The sequence below is a fragment of the Neophocaena asiaeorientalis genome, unplaced genomic scaffold (genome assembly GCF_003031525.2).
Source record: "Neophocaena asiaeorientalis asiaeorientalis breed wild unplaced genomic scaffold, Neophocaena_asiaeorientalis_V1.1 scaffold226, whole genome shotgun sequence".
Lineage (NCBI taxonomy): Eukaryota > Metazoa > Chordata > Mammalia > Artiodactyla > Phocoenidae > Neophocaena > Neophocaena asiaeorientalis.
Window position 1 is genome coordinate 12109160 of NW_020173037.1, and position 24699 is coordinate 12133858.

Genomic DNA, 24699 nt, shown 5'->3' on the forward strand with positions numbered 1-24699 from the left:
GATTTACATGTTTTTTCACTATTACGTTCGTTCAAAAAATTATTTCAGTGTTTCAGCATATCATTAAAGAACAAAATAACTAGTCCAAAGAGCAGGTTCTTGAAGAAGAAAAACATCTAAGCTTAGTTAAGTATTTATCTCCCTAATCTTGACTTGTCATTATTTAACCCAGACCTGGTGTTACTCTTATGTTTGAATTGACTGTTTCTTTCAGTAATGAATTGAAGGACGTTTAAAATCTAAATGGAGTCATTTCACTCTCCCTAGTACAACTTAGGAATTCATACCACGTTAAAGAAAACAGCTCTTGTGGCTGCTTAAGTTCATCTTTCTGCAGCCACGTGCTTTTGCCTGTATACAGCCAATGCTGTTTGTACCTGAGGTGCAAATAAATAACCTTCTGCCTTCTGGACTCCTGGCTTTCCTACATTACCATCTGTGAGAATAAGTAGAGAGTTCTTTTATCTTTAACATACAAGTGATATGTATGCAAAACACTGTGATGACTTTTTTCTCCATCAGAAAATCTTCTTAGTGATTTTACTAGGTATTCCAGCTAGTAACTTCCTTTTCAGAATAATTACCAGACTACTTAGTCCTTGCAATGTGTCACTAATTTATACAGTTACTCAGTTTCCTCATTAAGAGCATTGGTGAGGTTTATGGTTAATAAAAGTGGTTTGCTACCCTGAGTTCAAAACGATAGAGAAATGATAGATAGATAGATAGATAGAAAGATCTTTTTCTCCTAAAGAGACTATTATTGAAGTCCTTCTTAAGCCAAACTTAACAAGGCTTAAATAAAATTATAAAATGTCTTATCTAATCAGAAAGTAGATATTATTACTGTTCATTATTACCTGTTTTATATTAAAGATGAGATACTACCACTGTGAAAGCTGGAGTTATCATGCTGAAGGGTACCCAAGATTTACCTATTAAAGAGTGAGGTGCTAAAAAATGTTGAAAAGTTAACATCTTTCCATTTCTAGGAGGCTAATTCTTGTCATTGTTCATTTATTTCAGTGCTAAACCAACAGACTTTGATTTCTTAAAAGTTATTGGAAAAGGCAGCTTTGGCAAGGTAAGAGTGTTTTTATTTTTTCATTCAGTAAGTAAGTACTTAAGGAATGTATGCTTTATACATGCAAGACCACGGGGCTTGTTGGTATGCAGGCTATGGAATTAAGATGCTTTCTCTACCTTCAAAGTACTGACAGAATAATTCAGGATACTAAGCATCTACTCAAATTCTAACCCAAAATTTATTTGTTGAATAAGTATTTTGTTGAGCTCCTATGTGGCAAGCACTGTTCTGGGACCTAGTTAGATAGTACTGAACAAAAATAACATGGTTAATACCTTTGTGATGCTCACAACCTAGTGGGGGAAATAGTCAATTAAAAGTTATGCAGTCAAGTAAATAATTTTATGTAGCAATGGAGCTATGAAGGAAATGAAGACTAGAGTCAAGAGACAGAGGAAAATAGTCAGTGGGAGGAAAATCCCTATTTAGATGAATTGGTCAAGGATGGCTTCTTTGAAGAGGTGCTATTTAAGTTGAGGCCGGAAAGACAACAGTGAGCAGCTGTGTAAATAGCAGTTGGAGAAGGAAAGGGAGGTTTGAGGACGCTGTCTCCCTTCATGCAGTGAATGTCAGATGAAGCACGTAGCTTGACAGTGTGACCGTACCAAGCAAGAAGAATCCCTAAGGGCAGAAGCATCATAGATGGAGTTGTCAGAATCATCAAATATATTTAAGTTCTTTTTTGCATTATACTTCAATCTGTAGTAAAAATAAATATGTACGTGTTTAATTATAGTGTGCTGTATTCATAGCTTTCAGTATATCTAGATGTAGTTTTTTTTTCTGAGTTCCCTAGAGACCAGAAACTGCGACCATAAAATTACACCCATGTGTGTTCATTAATTCAGCAAATGTATATTTGCCACCTGCTACATGCTGGGCATTGTGCTAATAATATAAGCAATAGAAAGTTCGAAATAGATCTTGTTCTCAAAATGCTCACAGTCTGTTGGAATGTTAGAGATAGTCTGTTGTTAAAAACGAAAAGCATTAATCTTTTGGAAACTTCATGTTTAGATCTAGAGTCTACTAGAAATTGGTTCTTGCTTATAATGTGAGGTGTAGGGTCGAGTTCATTTTTTTCTCTATGGATGTTCAACTGATCCCACGCAGTTTATTGAAAAGGCTGTTCTTTCCCTACTGCTCTGCATGGTAAACTTCATCATATATCCAGTGTCTATATGCATGGATCTGTTTCTAGATTTTGTTTTATATTTCTGTTCCTAGATTTTATATTTTGTTTCATTAATCTATTTGTGTATCCTTGCATGAGTACCACATTGTCTTGAAAATGTAGCTTGATATCCAACAGAACAAGTCTTCCCCTCCTTGTTCCTCTTCAAGAGACTATTCTTAGCTCTTTGCATATCAATATTAAATTTTAGAGTTAGCATGTCAAGTTCCATAAGATTCTGTTGGATTTTGATTGGGATCGCATTGAATCTTTAGATCAATTTGGGGAGAATTGTCATCTTAACAATATCAAGTCTTCCAGTCTGTGACCATGGCATAGCCCTTTGTTAATTTAATTCATCTTTAACTTTTCTCAATAATGTTTTATACTGTTCTGTGTAGAGTTTTGACACATCTTTAATTCGATTTGTTCCTGTGTGTTTCATTTTTTATGCTGTGAAAACTGGTGTTAAATACTGAAGCTGAATATATGCATTACCTGTGACACATTGGTTCTCCTCCAAGCTATGTAGCCACCAGTAATTCAAGCACATATGTGCTAGGAAAGGCGTGTGCCAGAATGTTCGTAAGCATCGTTGTTCATAATCTAAATGTCAGTGAGAGAGTGGATAAATTGTGTGTGGTATGTCTGTAGAATGCAGTACTCTGCACAGTGATGAAAATATGAAGACTGTGCTGCATGCCACACGTGAACGCACATTACATAATTTAGAGTGAAAAAAGCCAAGCAGAGACCACTTTGTCTATGTGATTCTAATTACATAAAATTCAAAAACAGGCAAAACCTAACCTGTGTTATTGCAAATGGAAATAGTGGTTACCTTTGAGGAAGAACAGGGATGGATAGTTTCTGGAATGGGGCAAATGGGAGGCTTCAGGCTACTGACAGTGTTTGGTTTTGTTTTAACCTGGAAGTGGTTACATAATGTGTCCATTTTGGAATAATTTATCGAGCTGTAATGTTTACAAGTTTTTCTATATACGTGTTATGTTTAATAAAAATTTTAAATCTTGCAAAATGGTTGGAAACCAACAAAGTACAATAAAACAAAAGCAGAATACAGAAAAGAAGGAAAAGCAAGCAGAACTACAGATTCACAATGTATTTGAAAAATAGAAAAATATGCATGATAAAGTAAAATAAATAATGGAAATCTCATATTTATTCTAAGCTTTTCTACAAAGGGTGGTCTTGGTTCCACTTTCCATTTGCCCATCTGTTTCTTAACCACCTATTTTCTACATCTACCAATCTGCTGAAAAAATGTCTACCCTTCAATGTACCTCCTAATGGCCACATTCTTTGAATTATTTTCTTAGAATATACTTAAAGATGAACCAATCAAAGTAGAGAAGTGAAGTTCAGGGGGGTGGGGAGCTGTCGAGAAAAGAAAAAAATGGAAGAAGGAACATTCAACAGAGTCAAATATTGTAAAGAACAAAAGCCTGAGAAATGAGAAAGATGCCAGCAATTGAACTCAGGACATTTTCACCCCGAAGATGTTTTGACTCCTTTTTTATGAATAACAAACATTTTAATTGATAGACTTTATTTTTTAGAACCTTTTTAGATTTACAAAAAAAAAAAAAAATAGAGTAAAGAGAAAGTTCAGAGAATTTCCAAGCCATCAGTTTGCTCTATTTAGTAACATGTTAGTATGGTACATTTGTTCCAGCCAGTGAGCCAATATTGATCCATTATTATGAACTAAAGCCCATCATTTATGCAGATTTCCTTGGTTTTTACCTAATGTCCTTTTTTTGTCCCATTCAGGACACCACATTACATTTAGTTGTTGTGTCTCCTTAGGCTCCTCTTGGCTATGACAATTTCTCAGACTTTGCTTGTTTTTGAGGGCCTTGATGGTTTTGAGAAGCACTGGTTAGGTATATTGTGTATCTCTTTTGGAATTTGCCTGGTGTTTTTCTCATGATTAGACTGTGGTTACAGGTTTTAGTGAGGAAGACTACAGATGTACTCAAAAGTAATGCCCAGCATTGTCACTAGTGGCAGATCATCTCAAAACGTTTTAGAACATATCATCTAATAGTTACACAACTTGTAGGGTGTCTTGAATCCCTTAACATTGGTTTGTAAACCTTTGAGTATGTCTGCCTTTTTTTCTGGGGCAAGATCTTCTAAGTTTCTTCAAATCCATGAAGTGTCTGCATGCACCCCAGCCCATTATAGAATCTCAGCTATACATGATGCTTCTTGCTCTGAGTGCTTCTAAATTTGAAACCTGTAAGAGAAACCCAAATGTTAAAACAAAAATACATTTTGATCACCTAGAAACCATTTTCCTCTCCTTTTTTTATGTAGACATGAAATTTATAGCCTCAGTATTTTCTAAAGACACTCTTGAGGACTCAGGGCTAGCATGCATGCGTGCACACACGCACACACACACACACACACAGTTCTCAAGCAGTATAGATTTTGACACTTAAATTTAGTAAAAACCTCAAACATTAGCACATTAAGTGACAAAGAAATGATGCCTGGCCATTTAAATCATCAACATTTTTTGGTTTTATTAAAATATCTAAGGAAAAGTGGAATTGGAGAAATAAATTCAGTAATTTTCAATTTTCAAAATAAAAACACCACATTATCTAGGTCCTTTGTGGACTTTATTTTTTAAAAATTTAAGTATTGACTTATTGATAAGTGAATTGTTCCTATCAAAACATTGAAATTTCTAATAGTAGGTACAATCTTTAACTATAACAGGTTCTTCTTGCAAAACGGAAACTGGATGGAAAATTTTATGCTGTCAAAGTGTTACAGAAAAAGATAGTTCTCAACAGAAAAGAGGTAAAATAAAATAGCTTTGTTTCTCCTAAACCCGTTTTCTCAGTTAACAGAATTGTTTTCTGGTGTCTGATACAAGCTGATTTTTTACCTTTTTTTTTTTTTTTTTAACAGCAAAAACACATTATGGCTGAACGTAATGTGCTCTTGAAAAATGTGAAACATCCATTTTTGGTTGGATTACATTATTCTTTCCAAACAACTGAAAAGCTTTATTTTGTTCTGGATTTTATTAATGGAGGGGAGGTGAGTTTTATAATTAGTTTTCTAGTATTGATAATGTTTAGAAAAAAAATAGAGTTCAAGTTTCTCTTATCAGTGTTGGAAGCAAAGCCCAGCATAAACAGCTATTTGTTGAGTAGCAGCAGTATTTAAAAAGCACTGGCTAATCAGCACAATGCAGAATGTAGAGAAGTGAGACATAAAGCTCTTTTCCTAAGCAGCTTATGGTGTAGGTGGGAAGGTTCATAAAAGAACCTTGATACGAAGCTACAGACTTCATGGGTAGTTTTGTCGCTGAGCTATATAGCAAGAATATATACTGAAACATTAGAATGAAACTTGATTTGTAATTTTTGGTAATTATCGTTTCAATAGTTGCATGTAAATATTACTCTAGCCTGTCATTTTCCAAAATGTGCAAACTGTTAATCAGATGAGGTGATCCTGTAATAAAGGGTCTGTGGTGAAGCCAGTTTGGAGAATGTTTCCTGTTATATCCCCTTGGTGATTAACAGTGTGCTTCGTGATAGTTACAATGTTTCAGCATGTTAAAGACTTTGAGAAATTATGCCTGAAAGCTTGGATTTATTTTTTAAAAAGTTTTTTACCACACAGTCGCATTTTTTGTTTGAACCAAGTCTATTAACAGTATTCCCCAAAACTCGGAATCAGAGGGATATTGAAATACATTTTGGGAAATGCTGCTGTTAAGATAATAATTCCAGTAGTAGTTAACATGTATTGAGCATCCTTATGTGCCCAGCACTCTGGCTCTTTATACATATTATTTTATCTTCACATCAGTTGTGTTGCATAAGACAAAGAAACTGAGGTACAGAGAAGCTAAGTAACTTGATCAAGCCATGTGGGTTAGTAAGTATGGAGCCAGGAATTGAGCTCAGTCTGATTCCAGGATCAAGGCAGCTGACCACCCCCTGTTCCTCTGCTTCTTAATCCTCATACTTTTCTAATTTGTTTGGTCTCTGACCTGTAAATATCTCTAAAAATTATTTTAACTGGTAAATGTTATTATATCTTTACAAAAGGATCTTCCATCCCTTAATCCCAGAGCAAAGAGAGAAGAGAAGTGTATTTCAACCTTACTGTAGTACACTTATCTGTAGAATAAAGGAACTACACAGAAGACCGATTTCTATTCTGCAAACCTGAAAGATCACACATACCTAGATCATTTTGGGGATGGTCATAAAAAGAATCATTATTCAACCTCTTACATCTATGGCAAATACGCCTTAAGACTTCTCAGAAGCGGGGTTATGAATCCCCCATGCACCCTGATTCAGGAATGTGGATGACCCCACATCGTTCCCACCTTGAAGATGTGGTTTTATTTGTATGTGGGGAGTGCTAACATATAACAAGAATTTATTGAGGGCCTGGCACTTTGTAATTATTTTACATGTGTTATATCAGTTTATCATCACAACTCTTTGAGATAAACACTCTTATACTCATTTTATAGGTAAGGAAATTAAGGCTCAGAGAGGTTAAGTAACTTTCTCAGTATCACCGTGCTCTAGTACTTGTCAGGCCCCGGATTTAACCTGGACATCCCAACTGCAAAGCCCATTCTTAAGTACCACCTATGTCTTCGAAATGTCGTGCAGAAATCTAACTGCAGGTGGGATACTGGCTGCACGTTTCCTGCTTGTCTGTGGTTTGTTAATGCTGTTTTAGGACTTTGCTTCTGAGCCCTTATTACACAGTGACTGCTCCTAAACTGGATGGCAAAGGTGGAAGGAAGTAGGCTTGTCTTCTAAAAGATAGAGTTGACTAAGATAATGGGGGGAAAAAAGAGAATGTTAAGGTGCAGGGGTTGAATGGGGCAACAGGTAGAAGAGGAATAAGGATGAGAAAGGACAGAGGCAAGAGGAGTGTGATTTCATTATATGTTTGCTATTATTACTGTTATTTGCCCCCCAATGTTCACATTTGCATTTTAACCTTGACATGTGATATTTATTTTTGTATACTACTTCAGATCTGTTTTGGAGTCAGGTAGCATATAAACAAATAAGTTTTATGACACTGGGCATGTAAACAAGCCTTTCTGAGTCTCAGCTTCCTCATCAATTCCTACTTCAAAATAGGTGGGTGGATTGAATAATACAAGCATATAGTCTTTAGCATAGTACCTTTGATTTAGTAAGCAGTGGTTGTTAGCTGTTACTAGTGAATGATCAGATTTTCATTTGGGGTAATTTTCATCAGTAGTAGTGTATTAGACAGATGTGATCAGAAGGTCAATAAATAAAGTATTACAGTAGAGTAAGCTGCAGCTAATAAAAGCAGTGGTAATGGTTAAAAGGGGGGAGTATCCCATAAATAAATAAGAGATAAAAACAGAAGAATTTATTCAGTTTTTGGATATAGGGACTAAGGGTAAAGGAGCAGTAGAGGTGAATCCCAGGTCAGCCCCATTTATCTACTCTGTCAGGATCTATTGTAACTGATCTTCACCATCACCTTTCAGAAGAGGCTAAGAAACAATTGGGGACAATCTTTGAAAATCAAAGAAGTTAAATGAATTACACACAAAAAGGTTTGAACCCAAGGCTGATCAGCTATCTTTTCAGTTTGAAAATCTATTTCCACTTTACCTTGCTGCCTCCCATGGCTTAGAGGGCTGGGTAGAAAGTGATATCATTAAATGAGACAATACAGCAGTGGCAGTAAGTCTGTAAGAGAAGACCAGGGGCTCTGGGTTAGACAAATTGAATTTGTTGGCTTGTTAAATATTCAAGAAAGAGCAGCAGGCAGCAGATTTTTGCAGTAGAAGCTCCAAGCAGAGGGCTGTCCACACGAGAGACATCAACATAGAGTGGTGGTTAAAATCATTGGAATGGATTAAGTTGCCTGGGAAGGTATCCAGAGAAAGAATAACAGTGGAGAAACCTAGGACAGACAATTTTGTCAATCCCTGCAGCATAAGGGCCCAGAAAGGAGCGGCGATGGAACTGTCCAAGGTAGAAGAAAGCCCCCAACGAGAGATTGCTGTTTTAGAAGCCCAAAGACTTAGAGTAAGGACCTAGAGCAAACTTTGCCTAGGCAGGTAACCTGATGACTAGAGGACAGGTTGTGAGAAATACATTGAAAATTAGGGAGGAAGTGTAAGAAATGAACTGGAGAGTCCAGCTGCCAATGATCTCCAGCCAGTTACTACCATATTGAATTTAGGCTTAATGGTGCAGAGCTCCCCCCACCCTTTTTTTTTCCCCAGAAGAAACCAAAACTATGAATTTTAACCAAAAAAAAAATTTCCCAGTTTTAAAATGTTACCAATTATTTTAGATTTTTCTGAAAACATTCTTTGGTTCAAACAAATTATATCTGTGGGTTAGATTTGATCTTCCAGCCACTAGTTTACGATCTCTAAACAGTGTTTGGTTTTTTCAAATGAAAGAACAGTCAAAAAAGGCCCAGTAAGATAATTACATGGCAGTATCAAAATCATTGGTCTCCATTAATAATTTTTTCCAGGGAGGTTGCCTGGAGTGGTACGAGGATACTGCCACACTGAGGATTGAGAGGTACATGGGAGATGAGCGAGCAGTAAGCACAGATAGGGAAAGATTTGTGGTTGAAGAGAGCATGATTGCCAGGTGGAGGGGATACATAGGCAAGGGGGAGTCACGGTTCTGTGCTTTGGTGCATTTTTATCTCACGTTCAAAGTAACAAAAATAAATCCTGTTTTTGTATTTTTAGAATATATTTGTTTCACTTTATGGGTGAATGATCTTAATATTCTTTTTTTTTTTTTTTCAATTTTACAGCTGTTTTTTCACTTACAAAGAGAACGGTCCTTTCCTGAACACAGAGCTAGGTTTTATGCTGCTGAAATTGCCAGTGCATTGGGTTATTTGCACTCCATCAAAATAGTGTACAGGTAAATTTTTAAAATTTCACTTCTAAAATGTCTTTTTATTATTTTATTTCAGTTCATATTCAGGTTTCCTTTTCTTTCCTTTTAATTCGATAGAGACTTGAAACCAGAAAATATTCTTTTGGATTCAGTAGTAAGTATTGTCTTTTAAAAATCTACTAGTGCATGATTTTTTTTTTCAACATCTTTATTGGAGTATAATTGCTCTACAATGGTGCGTTAGCTTCTGCTGTATAACAAAATAAATCAGCTATACATATACACATATCCCCATATCCCCTCTGTCTTGCGTCTCCCTCGCACCCTCCCTATCCCACCCCTCTAGGTGGTCACAAAGCACCAAGCTGATCTCCCTGTGCTATGCAGCTGCTTCCCACCAGCCATCTATTCTACATTTGGTAGTGTGTATATGTCCATGCCACTCTCTCACTTTGTCCCAGCTTACGCTTCCCCCTCCCCGTGTCCTCAAGTCTGGTGTCTACATCTGCGTCTTTATTCCTGTCCTGCCCCTAGGTTCTTCAGAACCTTTTTATTGTTTTTTTTTTTTTTTAGATTCCATATATATATGTGTTAGCATATGGTATTTGTTGGTTGCTTTCTGTTTCTCTAAAGTTGGCAGTCTAGTTATCAGTATTATACCAAAGTCAGTTTCCTGATTTTGACACTACTACAGTTATATAAGATGTCAGCATTGGGGGAAGCTGGGGGAAGGGGACATGGAACTCTGTACTGTTTTTGCAATTTCCTTTTAATCTATGATTATTTCAAAATCCAATGGTTTTAATAAGTGTCAGTTTATGTCCATGCATTCTTTTATCTTACTGCCCCTGTATTTGTCAGGGACATGTTGTCTTAACAGATTTTGGGCTTTGTAAAGAAGGAATTGCTATTTCTGACACCACAACAACATTTTGTGGGACACCAGAGGTAAGAAATATGTCTCATTCATGTACTCATGTATAAAATGCTAAAATGAATCACAAATTGTATATATAAAATTTGAATATATAAAATTTATATAAAATTTTTATATAAAATTTGAAATCAGAAAAGTAGAGTAAAAATATTTTCAGCTTCCAGCCAGCTGGAAATATCTGATAATCATCCCTTCTGAACATTTAAAGTTTATTGATAGTTGATTTTTTTTAACTGTGATTTTGAGATACCACAGATAACCCAACAAAGATGAATTATGCTTACTTGTTTTTAATGTTAAAAGTTTACCTTAGATTTCTTCAAACATTTGATTACATTTCTAATTCTTAAAACAACAAAAAAATCATGAATCAGTGATGAAAATGTCCAAAAATTAATTGAGGTAATGTTAGGACAACTCTGTGAATATATTAACAGCCATTGAATTGTATACTTTAAGTGGGTGAATGGCATGGTATGTGAATATCGTAATAAAGCTGTTTTTTAAAAGAAATAAGCTAAAGCAAATATGGCAAAATGTTAACATTGCCTATATTTGGGTGGCAGCACTACTGGTTTCTGTTATATTTTTATACTTTTTGTATGGTTAAAATATTTTATAATAATAATTGTTTAATGGAAGAAAATAAAGCAGTGGATATGGGGGAAAAATTACAACTCAGAATTTATTAACCAGAATATCCTATTCTCTAATCATTTTAACTAGCAGAAAATGTATCTTTCTATTTGAGACAGTAATAATAATCCTTAAAATTTATGTGAAAGCCTTGTTATTCTAACTTCACACATACATACGTTTAGTTTAAAGTGTTCTAATTTTAAAATATTAATTGTGATCTTAATTGCAATTAATTAAGAGTAATTAAGATTGTGGAGTAATTGCAAATATGTTAAAAATGTGTGATAAAATAGCTCACATCAGATTTCTAATCAAGATGAGAAACTTAAAGTATCTATAAGTACAACTATTTACTTTGAAATGTATTTTTTCTTCCTTTTTCTCGCTAATCTAACCCTAGCTCTTGTATATATTTGTAATAATTCTATTTTGGTTTATGTATGAAGAAACATTTTTCATGGATGTATATTCATTTAATAGTTAACAAAATCTTTAAGTCCTGTAATTTTTAGAAGGGAAATAGAAGTTTTTTTGGTCATCTAAACCTAAATATGATCAGAAATTATTAAACCCTTTTTATATATGTTGCCATTTCTTTGGATCACATAAAAAAGCTTAAGAATGTATTTCCTTATATATATTCCATGTGGGAAGAGGAAATATGTATTTTGGAATCTAAAATTCAAATTCACCATTTATATGTGTGAAATGATGATGTTTAAATTTTTTACAATTTGAAATGTAAATAGCCATATAATAACTTAAGCAACTTTTCTAAATAACATGTTAAAGAATTGCTATTGTAATTCTTAAATAAGAATGCAATTTATTCTTTTTCTTTCAATAAAAAGAAAAAAATGAATTGTAATTGCCATACTAAAAATTCTTTCTTCAGGAGAATCAATTATGAATAATGGCCATAAGAATTTCTAAAATTAATTTTGAGAAAGACTCCCCCCACTCCCCCCCCCCAAAAAATACCTACTTTACCTACTTAGTATTACAGTTTGTACATTTGTTGGCCTCTATTTGTCTTAACTACATCATAGTTTCTGGGGAGAAATGCTTGAATATGTGTATTTTGAAAATTACCCCAGTTGATTCTGAAGACTAGTGCCACCCAAGAACCCCTGGTATAGAATATACCCAACCCACTGAAAATCTAGATAACGTGTTTAATTTAGTGTGATATTACACCTAAAATTTATTAAATTTCTCAATTATTCCTAGATTTTGTCTTCAGCTATTTATTGAGTTGCTCTAATATTTAATCTTTTTTATAGTACCTAGCACCTGAAGTAATCAGAAAACAGCCCTATGACAATACTGTAGATTGGTGGTGCCTTGGTGCTGTTCTGTATGAAATGCTGTATGGATTGGTATGTATTTCTCCTCTGTCATTATGATTCTACTATGTTAAAAGTGATTTCGGTTTTCTCTTTCTTTCAGTAATCTCGTGGACACTTAGATAACACTAACAGGACAGTAGTAACCTGGTTAAATGAATCCAAAATCACATTAGGGATATGCACAAAAAAGAAAAACTTTTCATTTTCTTACTAATTTTTTGTAAGTGTTTCTCTATCATACTAATCACTACTTCAAATGTTCTCATCCCACTACATTTTTAAGAAATAGACACCAAGTTGTAACATTAAAATTACCCACTTTCATTCAGTTTGCTCCAGTCATTCTGCCTAATTTCAAAAAGATGAAAAGAAAAAGATTTTATTTCTCAGAAGATAGTAATACGTTTTGGTTTTGCCTCGTGTTTTGTTTTTATAGGATTTAATAAGTATACTGGTGCTCTGCTTTTTTTTTATTACTGGGAACCCTTTATTCCCTTTATCATAAACATCATGTCATAAATATTTCATTGGAAAAAAGTGATGTGTGCTGTGTAATCAGTTTCCCCAGTTTTTATTAATTAAAGACACAGTTAGCCAGAGCTTCTGATTGAGTCAAATTGTTTTACTACATTGAGTTAATATCATTCCAACCAAAAGCAAACAATTTTAGGCACTTTAATTAGCTTACATATCCTTGCAGGAATAATGTATGTTTTTCTTTAGGCTTTTTTAAACATTCAGAATAGTTTTTAGGTTCCCTTTGTGGGCCCGTGAGTGACCAGCAAGCCTCAGGGTGGTGACCAGGCTCTCATCACCCACACTGCTGCTCCCACTAAGCTAAATCCGCCATCCGCTGAGACTTGAGCTGGTCTTGGCTTTTTTGTTTTGCTCTGTGTGTGTATGTGTGTGTGTGTTTCCCCTGAAAATGGAGGCGATCTCAGTGAAATTCAGTCCCTGAGGTATGTTTTAGAGCATCTTTTGTCTCATGTTGCTAACTTTGCATGATAGATTCCTAATGACAGCCAATGCTGTCTCTTCTTTGCCCTTGACCGTGATCTGCTTGTTAAAAGATCTAGTTTTCTGGTTATGCTGGTGACTTAGAAGACCTGATAACCACTTTATACCTTACTTTCTTTAAGTGTTGGGTATTCGTCAGCCTGATACTTCCAAATCCTTTGTATTTCTTTAGAGGACTTTGAAAGTATAAAATATTATCATTGCATATAGAATGTAATTGATTCAAAAGGGAACATTTGAAACACACACTTCATTAATGAGACTTATATTAACAATTTAAAAATAAAATTAGATGTTAAAAAATGAAGTTTTTCTTTCCTATACAAAAGAAAAAATAACAAGCTTGTAACTCACTTAACTTTAAAAATTATTTTTACTTTAAACTTGTAACTCAAAAATTAACTGGCTAATTCTCATGTTGGAGCTGTACCTCAGGTCTTTAAGCTGTGAGAGTAAAATTTTAATTCTGCAGGACACTGTCACTGCCACGGGTTAGGTCTCCATCTCCACTAGAAATCTTTTTAAATTAGTTTATTCCCAGGTCTCAAGAAGTTATTTGTTTGATCTGTGTTGAATCTCTATTTCCACTAATTCTATCATTATGCCTAATGATGAGGTTGGTAGTGGTTTTCTTTAAAGCAGATCCTATTGCAACTTATATACAATTTACACCTCTCTGCAGGAGTTATTGAACAAACTGACCCTAATTCATTTAGTGAACATGTATTAAGCTCTATAGCACGCTGGGTTTTAAAATCGCTTCACATGGAAAGCTACACTGTAGATTTTCATACACCCAAAGAGGCCTGTGCTTTTCTGTACTTGTGCAGCCAGACTGCTCTTTGTACATCAAGGCCAAATCTAACTATTTTAACCCCATCTGTGCATAATTCAATTAGTACTAACTTTCTCCTCTCCCCCCCCCCACCCCCAGCCTCCTTTTTATTGCCGAGATGTTGCTGAAATGTATGACAATATTCTTCACAAGCCCCTAAGTTTGAGGCCAGGAGTGAGCCTTACAGCCTGGTCAATTCTGGAAGAACTCCTAGAAAAAGACAGGCAAAACCGACTTGGTGCCAAAGAAGACTTCGTATGTACATCTTTCCCAGTATCCTCTTTATTAAGCTTATTTATAATTTGAAGATAAATTCTTATTTTATGTGGTATTTAATGGGATGAATGCAGCTCTTAAAGAATAGCACCATGAAAAAGAAGCATGCTTGTTCCAACAGTTTTCACCAGTGTTTACATAGAACTGTACAGTGTTTAAAGCTCCTGTACAAGCATTTTTTCATTTGATCTTCATAACAATTTGATCCTGTCCTTTTCATCCCCCATATCCAGCTTTCATACCCTATTATTTATTAGAATTTCCTACCCCCTTCTAAAAAAAATGCGTGGCATGCATTTTTTGATTGCCTAAACTTTTAGATCATTTTGTTTAACAAGAATGTAAGTGCCTTCTGACTGCATGAGGTAATACCTTTTGCTTGAACTGTCATTAAATCACTTTTTTTCCTGAGAATTTACATGTGACACCTCCTTGAAATAATTATGGGACCTGCAGGTTTGCTTTTTTTTTTTTTCCCTTCAAATCAGGGTAATTTAATTGCTAGTGCAGTTACCGGTGTTATGTTAATGAATTCATGAACTACTGAGGAACATGAACTTTGAAATTTTAATGAAAATTCACTAAAATTTCTCAGGAATTTTTGGGGACTCTTAACCAGTCTTGAACTTGAGCTGTGAATAATAAACTCATCTGCTGCTGCTTTTCCCCTCCTGCACTCCCCAGTGCAGCAGGTTGCTCTGTCCAGTTTTCTCTCTAGCTTGGATTCCAGAGTCCATTGTTTCAGGGCAATCTTGCTAATGCTCCATACCTCCTTGTCTCTTGGTCCTTTTGTTGAATTCACTGGTAGAAATTGCAACCCTAGATGAATCCAGCTGTCACCCCTGGGCTGCTGAACAGTGCTGCTGACCGTTGCACAACTGGGAATATTGGAAGTGCTGTGAAGTCTAGTCATGAGTCTCCTCAGTGCTTCTCCAGTTTATGCTCCTACTCTGTGTATTAACTATTTTAGACCCTCTCTCCAAATTTCCAGATTCCTTTTCTTCTTCACTTTTACCAGATGCTCTTGCCTTCTATTGATATTTTATAGGGAAAATAGAATCAGCAGAGCAGAACTCACTCAGCTTCCTGCTATCAGATTTGCAGACCTACATGCACTGCCCCAATTGTTTCCTTCTTCCTAGTATAGTGGAAAAGGTCGGTTTCTGCCTTTACTGGATCCTGACCCCTTGCAAGGAGCCCTTGTGCATGCTTTTTTCTGCACAGATAACTGCTCTCTTTTGTCCTGGATCCTCCAATACTGTCTCTTTCTCCCTTCATAGCCAAGGGAATAGTTTGAAAGTTTTCGATTTGAAAACCAAGTTGGGGCTTCCCTGGTGGCGCAGTGGTTGACAGTCTGCCTGCCGATGCAGGGGACACGGGTCCGTGCCCCGATCCGCGAAGATCCCACATGCCGTGGAGCGGCTGGGCCCGTGAGCCATGGCCGCTGAGCCTGTGAGTCCAGAGCCTGTGCTCCGCAACGGGAGAGGCCACAACAGTGAGAGGCCCGCGTACCGCAGAAAAAACAAAAAAAAAGAAAACCAAGTTGAAAGTTTCTATATTCATTCTCCCTTTTCCAATCTCTTCTCATTTCTCAGTCTACCCCACAATAGCTACTAGAATTGTTGAGTACTTCTGTTCCTCAGATTGCATTCTCAGCAGATTTCAACTTCCAGCCCTCTCCTGGGCTTCTGCAGGAGCACACACTCCTCTCGTGCTTTCCTCTATATTTCTGAGCCCTCCTCCAGAATTTCTTCTGTAAGCTCCTCCTCTTCACCCTGACTTTTAAGTGTTGCAGTTCCTTATGGTTTGCCCCAGACCGTTGTTTCTTCTGTTGCTCTTTTCCTGGACAATCTCAGTTGTCCCTATGGCTTTGGTTGTGTCTTCATCTGACATTTATATCTTCAGTCTAGACCCCTCTCTAGTGAGCTCTAACTCAAAGAATACCTGCCTGTTCAACACCACCACATGGATTCTGGAGAGTTCAGCATGTTCATAATTGAACCCTTGCTGTCTTCCTTCTGTGCTCTTCGGGCCAGAAATCTGAGAGTCATTCCTGACTCTTCTCTCTTCCTTTCTTCCATATTCAACAAACAGCCAGACCCTAGTATATTTGCCTCCTAGATCTTTCCCGTATCCCTACTCCCACTGCTACCACTGTTTTCCTCGCATTGTCATCTTCTGTTTGGCCACGATAGTAGCTGTTTTCCTTTTTCTCATCATGACTCCCCAATCCATTCTCCCATTAGTCAGAGTCATCTTAAAAAGCAAACAAACAAAAAAAACCCCACATTTGTGACATTCCCCTTCCTAAAACTCCTTGATGGAGTCCCATGACCTTAGAATAAATTCCAAAATTCCTAGCATAGACCCAGTGTGATGAGCCCATTTTACCTCTTGAGATCCTTTTTGTGTGACAATCCCAATCCTTTCCTATACCGCAGCCATATGGGGCTCTCATTTTCTTGACCAAACTAAGCTCTTTGCCGCCTCAGGCCCTTTGTATTCTGCTTGGAATGTTCTCCCCTCATTCTTTTTTGTCTGCCTACTTCTTTCTTATCTTACAGAACTCTGGTCAGATACCACTTTCTCTGAGAAGCCTTTTTAAACCCATCAAACTAGGTTGGATCCTACTTTTTATACACTCTCATGCCTCCTTGTAGGAAGGAAAGCTAGAATCAATACTGTGCCGACTTTTGACAGTAGCAGCCCAGAGTGGAATCATTTTTGGTAGTAGAGCTTGTCACCTTGATTTTACCCCTGCCCCACTGTGTAAAAAACTCTCATTTAACATCTTTACCTCCCCTTTCAGTAATAATAATTCTTTGTACCTATGTAGTGCTTTATTCTTTTCCATATTTTCCAATGATTCTTGAAGCAACCTATGAAATATCTAGGGCAGAAATGTTAACCTCACTGTACCTGTGAAGAAACAATGACTGTGAAGAGGATGTAACTTAAATCCGTCATTCTGAGTAACTCTCCCATGTCTGCTCTGGGAGTCTTTTCACTACACCATTTGGCCATATTGAATAAGATAAACATGTACCTAAAAAGAACTTTTTTTTTGCGGTAGACGGGCCTCTCACTGTTGTGACCTCTCAGTTGCAGAGCACAGGCTCCGGACGTGCAGGCTAAGCGGCCATGGCTTACGGGCCCAGCCGTTCCGCGGCATGTGGGATCTTCCCGGACCAGGGCACGAACCCGTGTCCCCTGCATCGGCAGGCGGACTCTCAACCACTGCGCCACCAGGGAAGCCCCTAAAAAGAACTTTTGAGGGACAAAGTAGAAATGGTTTGGTTTCATAAAATTCTTCAGTGCATACTTAATATATTCTTCAGCATTAGTAAAAACTCTGTTTTTTTACTATTCTAGCTTGAAATTCAGAATCATCCTTTTTTTGAATCACTCAGCTGGACTGATCTTGTACAAAAGAAGATTCCACCACCGTTTAATCCTAATGTGGTATGTTTACATCCAAATCTTTCTTTCTAAAATAGTGAAATATAGAACTGTAGCTCATCGTAATTGTAGCAATAGATCTCAAAATCTAACCTGAATCAAACTGAATCAGTACCTAGTACTTATGAAACATGTCACTCAGGATGTCTAGTACAACTGATAACTTCAAGATGACCCATAAGATTATAGTTACATTAGATTGATCAGAATATCTTCCAGAAAAGTAATTGTGAAGTGCTTCTTAAGAGCATGTGTAAGAAAGCCCAACAGGTTTAAAAAAATGCAAATTAAAGTAACTGTGAGGCATCATTTTCATACTTATAAACCAACAGACATTTTAAATAACACTAACGCACAATTTTTTTCTAGATTGATATAAAAAAAGTCAAATAATGTTTGACTTGTTAAATCTGATGGAAACATTTTACTTAAAGGATTAACAATGTTGAAATGTTTGGAAATAAATATATAATGATAGGGAGATTATTAATAAATCATCAGAAGGCCAATAATGATGTTACTAATGATAGCTTCCTATATGTAGGCATATATAATTTTTATGCATTACAACATGTAAATTATGCCTCAAAGAAGCTACCAAGTTACTGCTATTACTATTCTTGTTATACATGTTTTATAAATGAAGAAATGAAAACTCAGAGATGTCACATAGCTGGTTAAAAGTAGCAGACCTGAGATTCAGATCTGTGTCTGATCCCAAAGTCATTATTGTTTCTATGCTTTCTTACTCTCTATTTCCTTTTCTTGTTAAGTAAATGATGATAATAAATATAAAATGAGTAGATGCTTGGAAAATCCTTATAATGTTAAATGAAAACATGGTAATTATCATTTTTGTGACATAAGATTACAGCAGTAAAAGTAAAAGGTAAGGATGGGAAGAGAATATAAATCAAGACTGATTTGAGATTACACGATCATAGCTGAATTTGTTTTTCTTTTATTTAAAATTTTTTGGTGTTGCTGTGAAGCTCGTGAAACACTTGTTTTTAGAAAATTAGAGCAGGATAAGAAAATCACTTCAGGAAAGTATTATTTAGTGTACTCAGATTTCATTCAAGGTCAGTTTCAGTACATTGCTGATAGCTGGTATTAATTAATAGATGTGATATTGTACACTATAAATGTAACAATATTTGTAGACTGATTTATTTCATGTAGCTCATCCAGAAGTGTCTGTTTCAGAAGTGACTCCATTGGTAATAATTTCTGTCCTCATTTCTAGAATTTGCAGTAGGAACCCAGGACCTTTAAGAATTATTGAATTTTCTCCTTTATATTGAAAGTCTTGCTGAGTTTAGTTATCCTCAAATGAACGTGTCATCAGGCTCATTAAAGCATTAGGGACCCCTTCTAAGCAGCACTGAAAATGGAAACAGTGTTGACTTCAGAGGAGTCAGGCACCTCCACGTTTGGATCCCTGCTGGTCTACAACTAATTAAACTTTTTAAAGCAAGACCTGCAACGGAGAAGCTGTAAGAGGAAAAAACGGATAAATTTGACCACATAAAATTTAGAAATGTCTGCATGAAAAAAACACTGCAAAGAAGAAACTGGGAGAAATTTCCCTAACACATAAAGCATTCTTATAAGTCATTGAGAAGAAAGACCACGACCAGTAGAAACATGGACAAAAGACACAAAATATTCAATTACAGAAAAATAAATGCAGATGGTTTTTTAAATATATTAAAAGATGTTCTAACTCACCGACATTTAAGGAATGCAAGATAAAACCCTAACGTGTTGCCATTTCTCATGTAACAAACAAAGATCAAAAAATTAGCTCCTATGCTGCCCTCAGTACTTGTATCCTTCTACTTAAGCCTGGCAGCTATCCTATGAAATAGTACCGTTATTTTCCACGTAATACAGATGAGTTAACTTAGGCACAGAAAGGGTTAAATAACTTGCCGGAAGTTTAAAGTTAAAATTGCAGACCTAGAATTCGAGCTCAGGTGCTTTAAGGAGAGAGTCTTCTCTCACTCTTAACGTAAGTTGTACAGTTTTATCCCTCTCAGTACTGGCCAGGAGCCATCAGGGTGTTCACAGAATGTTTATAAAGTCCAGTGAAGGAACATTTTTCATCATTTATTGAGCACCTTCTACGTGTCAAATTTTGGGAATTTTATGTATTAACACATCCAGTCCTCACAGTAAACTTAACAGGTAGACGGCAGTATTCTTATTTTACAGAAGAGGAAACAAGCTCATAGAGATAGGGTAGTTTATATAAAGAATTACAGCTAACAAATTTCACAGCCAGAATTCAAACCTTAGTCTTGTTCCAGTGCCCTTGCTTCTAAGGTTATAAATGATAATTTGATGACTTTTTTTTTTTTTTGGCTGCGTTGGGTCTTCATTGCTGTGCACGGGCTTTCTCTAGTTGCAGCGAGCGGGGGCTACTCTTCATTGCGTTGCGCGGGCTTCTCATTGCAGTGGCTTCTCTTGTTGCAGAGCATGGGCTCTAGGCATGCAGGCTTCAGTAGTTGTGGCACACGGGCTTCAGTAGTTGTGGCACGTGGGCCCTAGAGTGCACAGGTTTCAGTAGTTGTGCCATTTGGGCTCAGTAGTTGCAGCACATGGGCTCTAGGGTGCTCAGGCTTTCAGTAGTTGTGGCACACGGGCTTAGTTGCTCCGCAACATGTAGAATCTTCCCAGAGCAGGGATCAAACCTGCGTCCCTTGCATTGGCAGGTGGATTCTTAACCACTGCGCCACCAGGGAAGTCCTGATGACTTTTTTATATATACATGAGTATAATTTCTAGCATTCTTTCTCCTCTGTTGGGGAATTTCTCATATGGAAGAATCTAGCATCCCGAATTTCCCTGGTCTCTGCTCTGCTGTTTGTAGACCACCAGGCTAACTGTGTCCTTGGTTTATATATGTGCTCTGAACCTGTTTACCTCGGTTAGACTTGATGACTTGAATATTTTAAGGATTCCCTTCCTCTTAGAATAGAGATAACCTAGAGCTACAGAGATGGGCTTTAAGAGTAAATCACCTGAATCTGTATCCCAGTTTTAACCTGTAAATAAATTGGAAGGGGAGAGTCCATTAGCTTGTATCAGATTCGTGAAGGAAGATTGACCGCTACCTTCAAGCCTAAGTAGCCACTATGCTTCATTTCCCAGGTTCCAGTCCCTTTAGGTCTCTAGAGCTAAGGGTGTCACAGCCGAATGCTCAGTGAATGACCTCTGTAGCACAAGAGTCACCTTTCATAATTTTACTTACTGTCCCTTCATTTCTTCATCAAAAGGCTTCAACCTCCCCAGAATTGAGAAACTGGATGGTCAGGCATTTTATGGAAGCGGAGATGCAAAATTTTCTCCTGAAAACCTCCCTGAGCCCCTTTTCTAAATTTAGAGGTGGTGATGGGTAGAGAGAAAGTGGGTCAGTTGCCAGAACCAAGATTCAAATTAACATAGGCGAGGACCCTGTCACGCTAGCCTTCCTCACCCTTATCTTTCCTCCCCCCCCATCACCCAACAACGAGAACCCTAACTGTAAGAAGGACCTGAATAATGAGAGTCAGGAAGGGAAAAGCAGGAAATGTTTCAAAGACATTGATGGAGTAGGAAGACTTGCCAGGAATAAATAGACAAATTCATGAAGGGGCTTTAATGAGGGACTGAAGTAAGGGGAAAAAAGGCAAGGTAAGGTGAGTAATAGTATGCTTTTTGACGTTTTAGGCAGGACCAGATGATATCAGGAACTTTGATGCAGCGTTTACAGAAGAAACAGTTCCATATTCCGTGTGTGTGTCTTCTGACTATTCCATAGTGAACGCCAGCGTACTGGAGGCTGACGACGCCTTTGTTGGTTTCTCTTACGCACCTCCTTCAGAAGACTTATTTTTGTGAGCAGTCTGCCATCAAGAACCCATTGAGCAAATATAAGCCTACAGATGACATGGAAACTCCTGTTTGTGTGAATATATTCAAATATGTTTAACTAGTGCCTCATTTTTACATGTAATGTTAAAAACTATGAAAAATGTATTTTCTGCTGTATGCGAGAAAATAGGGCATTTCAGAGAACTAAGTTTTGAATTAAAATTTGTATTCTTGTTTATTAAGCTTATTTTTAAACAGAAATTTTAAAAGCTACTGTTCTTAGCATTAACCTATTTTTAAAGAAAACTTTTTTGCTAATGACTGTTTCTTTTTCCCTCTAGGTTTATGCTAACATCTACCCAAGATAGACTGTTTTTTAACAGTCTGTTTCAGTTCAGTTAACATACATTAATGCCTTCGTAGCTCTCTACTTTGAGTTCTCAGATCACAACTATGCAATTGGTACATGGTTGTTTAAGAAGAAACCATATCTTTCCATAATGAATCACTGTTTGACATTATCATTTCTTGGTAGGATTAAAATATAAAAGCATAGTTAACTCATTGGCTGCTAGCTAACACTTTGAGTAACTGTCCATTCTGCAGATGAAATTAAGAAGTAACAAAAGGAAATCCTATGCTTTTGAAATACCAGTTCAAATTTATGAATTATTTTTCCTCTGGAGAAAAAGTAAAAGTTTAATAGAAATTTAGAAATTTTAAGTATTCCCAAAGCTCTGAAGGGAAATAAAGTACTGCTGGATTTTGTTTTTTAAGGCGGTGCCAAAAGCGAATATCTCTGTGTCATGTATTTATATTACCAATACGTTTTATTTATGTTCTTTTTGGTCTTTTGAATATTTAATATATTGTTAAGTAGGTCGAAATCTTGATATTTGTTTTTGCAAATAGCTATTCAAAACTGTCTTCCTAATTGGTTGATAAGTAAAAAATATTGCACTGTCTAGAGTATTTACCTAATTGGGAACTAAAAAGTAGAATAGCAAATTATGGGTCAGTATAAATGTATACAGTTTTACTACAATGTAACAAAAGTTAAAAATAATTTAGGCAGATGCATAGTCAGTATCTTATGTATCTTAGAAAAAGTACAGGAAGCTGACCTTAAAATCATACTAAAATCCAACTTGTAATTGTAAAAAAGAATATCTACAGAAAAACTAAAACTCATGCTTACCTTGGGATTCTGATTCTTAGTTTAGAGATTTTTCAGGTCTTGTAGGAAACTGTGAAAGAGTTTAGTGACGCAGTTTTGATGCTTCAGGAACAAGCATACTTTCCACGTATTTTCTCTTGAGAAAGAAATTACAAAAACTTTTCACACAAATACCCTTTAGCGTAAAATTGTTCAGCAGAAGGCAGGGAGGCAGAGTGTACTTTTGTTAGATTAGTAATGTTTGCATCCAATACACTGAATCTTCCTTTAGAGGTAAGACTTTAATAGCGACACTGTAAATATTTGGTTTATTTGGCACTACTGTAAGTTCTGCTTTTATACAAAGCTCTTTGCTTATTATGAAACAAAAACTGTAGTTTCTTGTATGATTTTTTTTTACTCAGCTGTTCCTTAATTAAACTGCCAAAAATTAAAGTGCAATATTGTATATTTTTAAGAACAAATTTTAAATAGAATATTGATGTTTCTCAGATCACAGGAAATACAAATCTTATATAGTATAATAAAAACTAGCAAAAAGATTAATGATCATCTAATGCCTGCCATTATTTTATCTTGTTTATTTTTTAAAATTTATTTTTTTATTTATTTATGGCTGCGTTGGGTCTTCGTTGCTGCGCGCGGGCTTTCTGTAGTTCCAGTGAGTGGAGGCTACTCTTTGTTGTGGTGCACGGGCTTCTCATTGCGGTGGCTTCTCTTGTTGTGGAGCATGGGCTCTAGGCACGCGGGCTTCAGTAGTTGTGGCTCGTGGGCTCTAGAGTGCAGGCTCAGTTGTGGCGCACAGGCTTAGTTGCTCCACAGCATGTGGGATCTTCCCAGACCAGGGCTCGAACCCGTGTCCTCTGCATTGGCAGGCGGATTCTTAACCACTGCGCTACCAGGGAAGTCCCCCTGCCATTATTTTAAATTAAAATTGGTGATGCTTACAGTAGTCATTACAAACTAATTATTCGTATATGTAAGGAAGAGAAGTATAAAATTTTAACTAAATATCTGGGTATACATAGAAATTTCTAGATTATCATAGGCTGACATGTTTAATATTCAGGGAACAAAATCTCTTCCAAGTTTCAAGTTTATTTTTTTTCTCAGAGCATGCTAAGTCTTTTAGAAAAAGGTCTGCCCTTTGAATAGTTGAACCATTTCATGGTTATTGCCAAAATAAACTCAAAGATCTAAATGAAGAAGCCCTGACATCCTTCATGTTACACATACCTCTTATTGCCTATGGTACAGTGTAGGGCTTCCCAACCATTGTCATGTCACAGCACACACTGAAAATTACAACATTTGGCACACCTGGTGAGAGGTGCCAGCTGATGTAGATGCTGGCAGCAGGTGCTCTGCTCAAAAGTTTTTATGCCAAAATAATTTTTCAATTTATGAGCCAGCAAACACTGTTGGGATATAATTTCAGCAATGGCAAATGTTTTAAAAGTGATATAAATATTTGAAATATTTATTACTATAAAATTTTATCACTATAAAAATTTACCTTTACCAATATCTTTTGGCATACCTGAAACTTTTATAGTGATTATCCATAGGCATAATATTACAGACCTTTACACAGATATTTTATGACTCATTCTTTTGTACATCACATACTGTATGAAAAGTGGGAGTGGTATGTGGGAACATTTTTAGTAGTGCTGGCATGATTTTCAATAAAGTGTGTTAAAATTGATAACTTATTTCCTCATGTATGTAGTTTGGAAGTTAGCTCTGTTTTTGAAGTGGGATTTTCTGCCACTTGCCTCTAACAGCAGTTTCTACTTTTGTTGGTTTTTACAGATTATTCTATATCCCAAGGAGATTGTTCATTTATATGAAACCCCAGAGTGGACATGGATGAGTTTCAAGTGGCATGAGTACCTTGAAAAGATACACCAAGTTTTGTGTGTAAATAAAATCGACTTGGGGGCAGGG

At 36.3% G+C, this 24699-nt stretch overlaps 1 protein-coding gene across 5 annotated transcripts in view; it reads left to right on the plus strand.

The window, feature by feature from the left end:
- The window catches only part of SGK3 (serum/glucocorticoid regulated kinase family member 3), a 111887-nt gene extending 88596 nt beyond the window's left edge, over nt 1–23291 (plus strand). For 4 of the 5 annotated variants that reach the window (XM_024742636.1, XM_024742632.1, XM_024742633.1 and 1 more), the window contains 10 exons: nt 1027–1084; nt 5016–5099; nt 5211–5342; nt 9114–9226; nt 9320–9356; nt 10064–10150; nt 12062–12157; nt 14079–14234; nt 17628–17717; nt 21429–23291. In XM_024742636.1, coding sequence (XP_024598404.1) covers nt 1027–1084; nt 5016–5099; nt 5211–5342; nt 9114–9226; nt 9320–9356; nt 10064–10150; nt 12062–12157; nt 14079–14234; nt 17628–17717; nt 21429–21599 — 1024 coding nt within the window. In that variant the 3' untranslated portion in view covers nt 21600–23291. The remainder of the gene's footprint in view (nt 1–1026; nt 1085–5015; nt 5100–5210; nt 5343–9113; nt 9227–9319; nt 9357–10063; nt 10151–12061; nt 12158–14078; nt 14235–17627; nt 17718–21428) is intronic. The other variant, XR_003002951.1, reaches the window with a different exon arrangement.
- The last annotated feature ends 1408 nt before the right edge of the window (nt 23292–24699 follow it).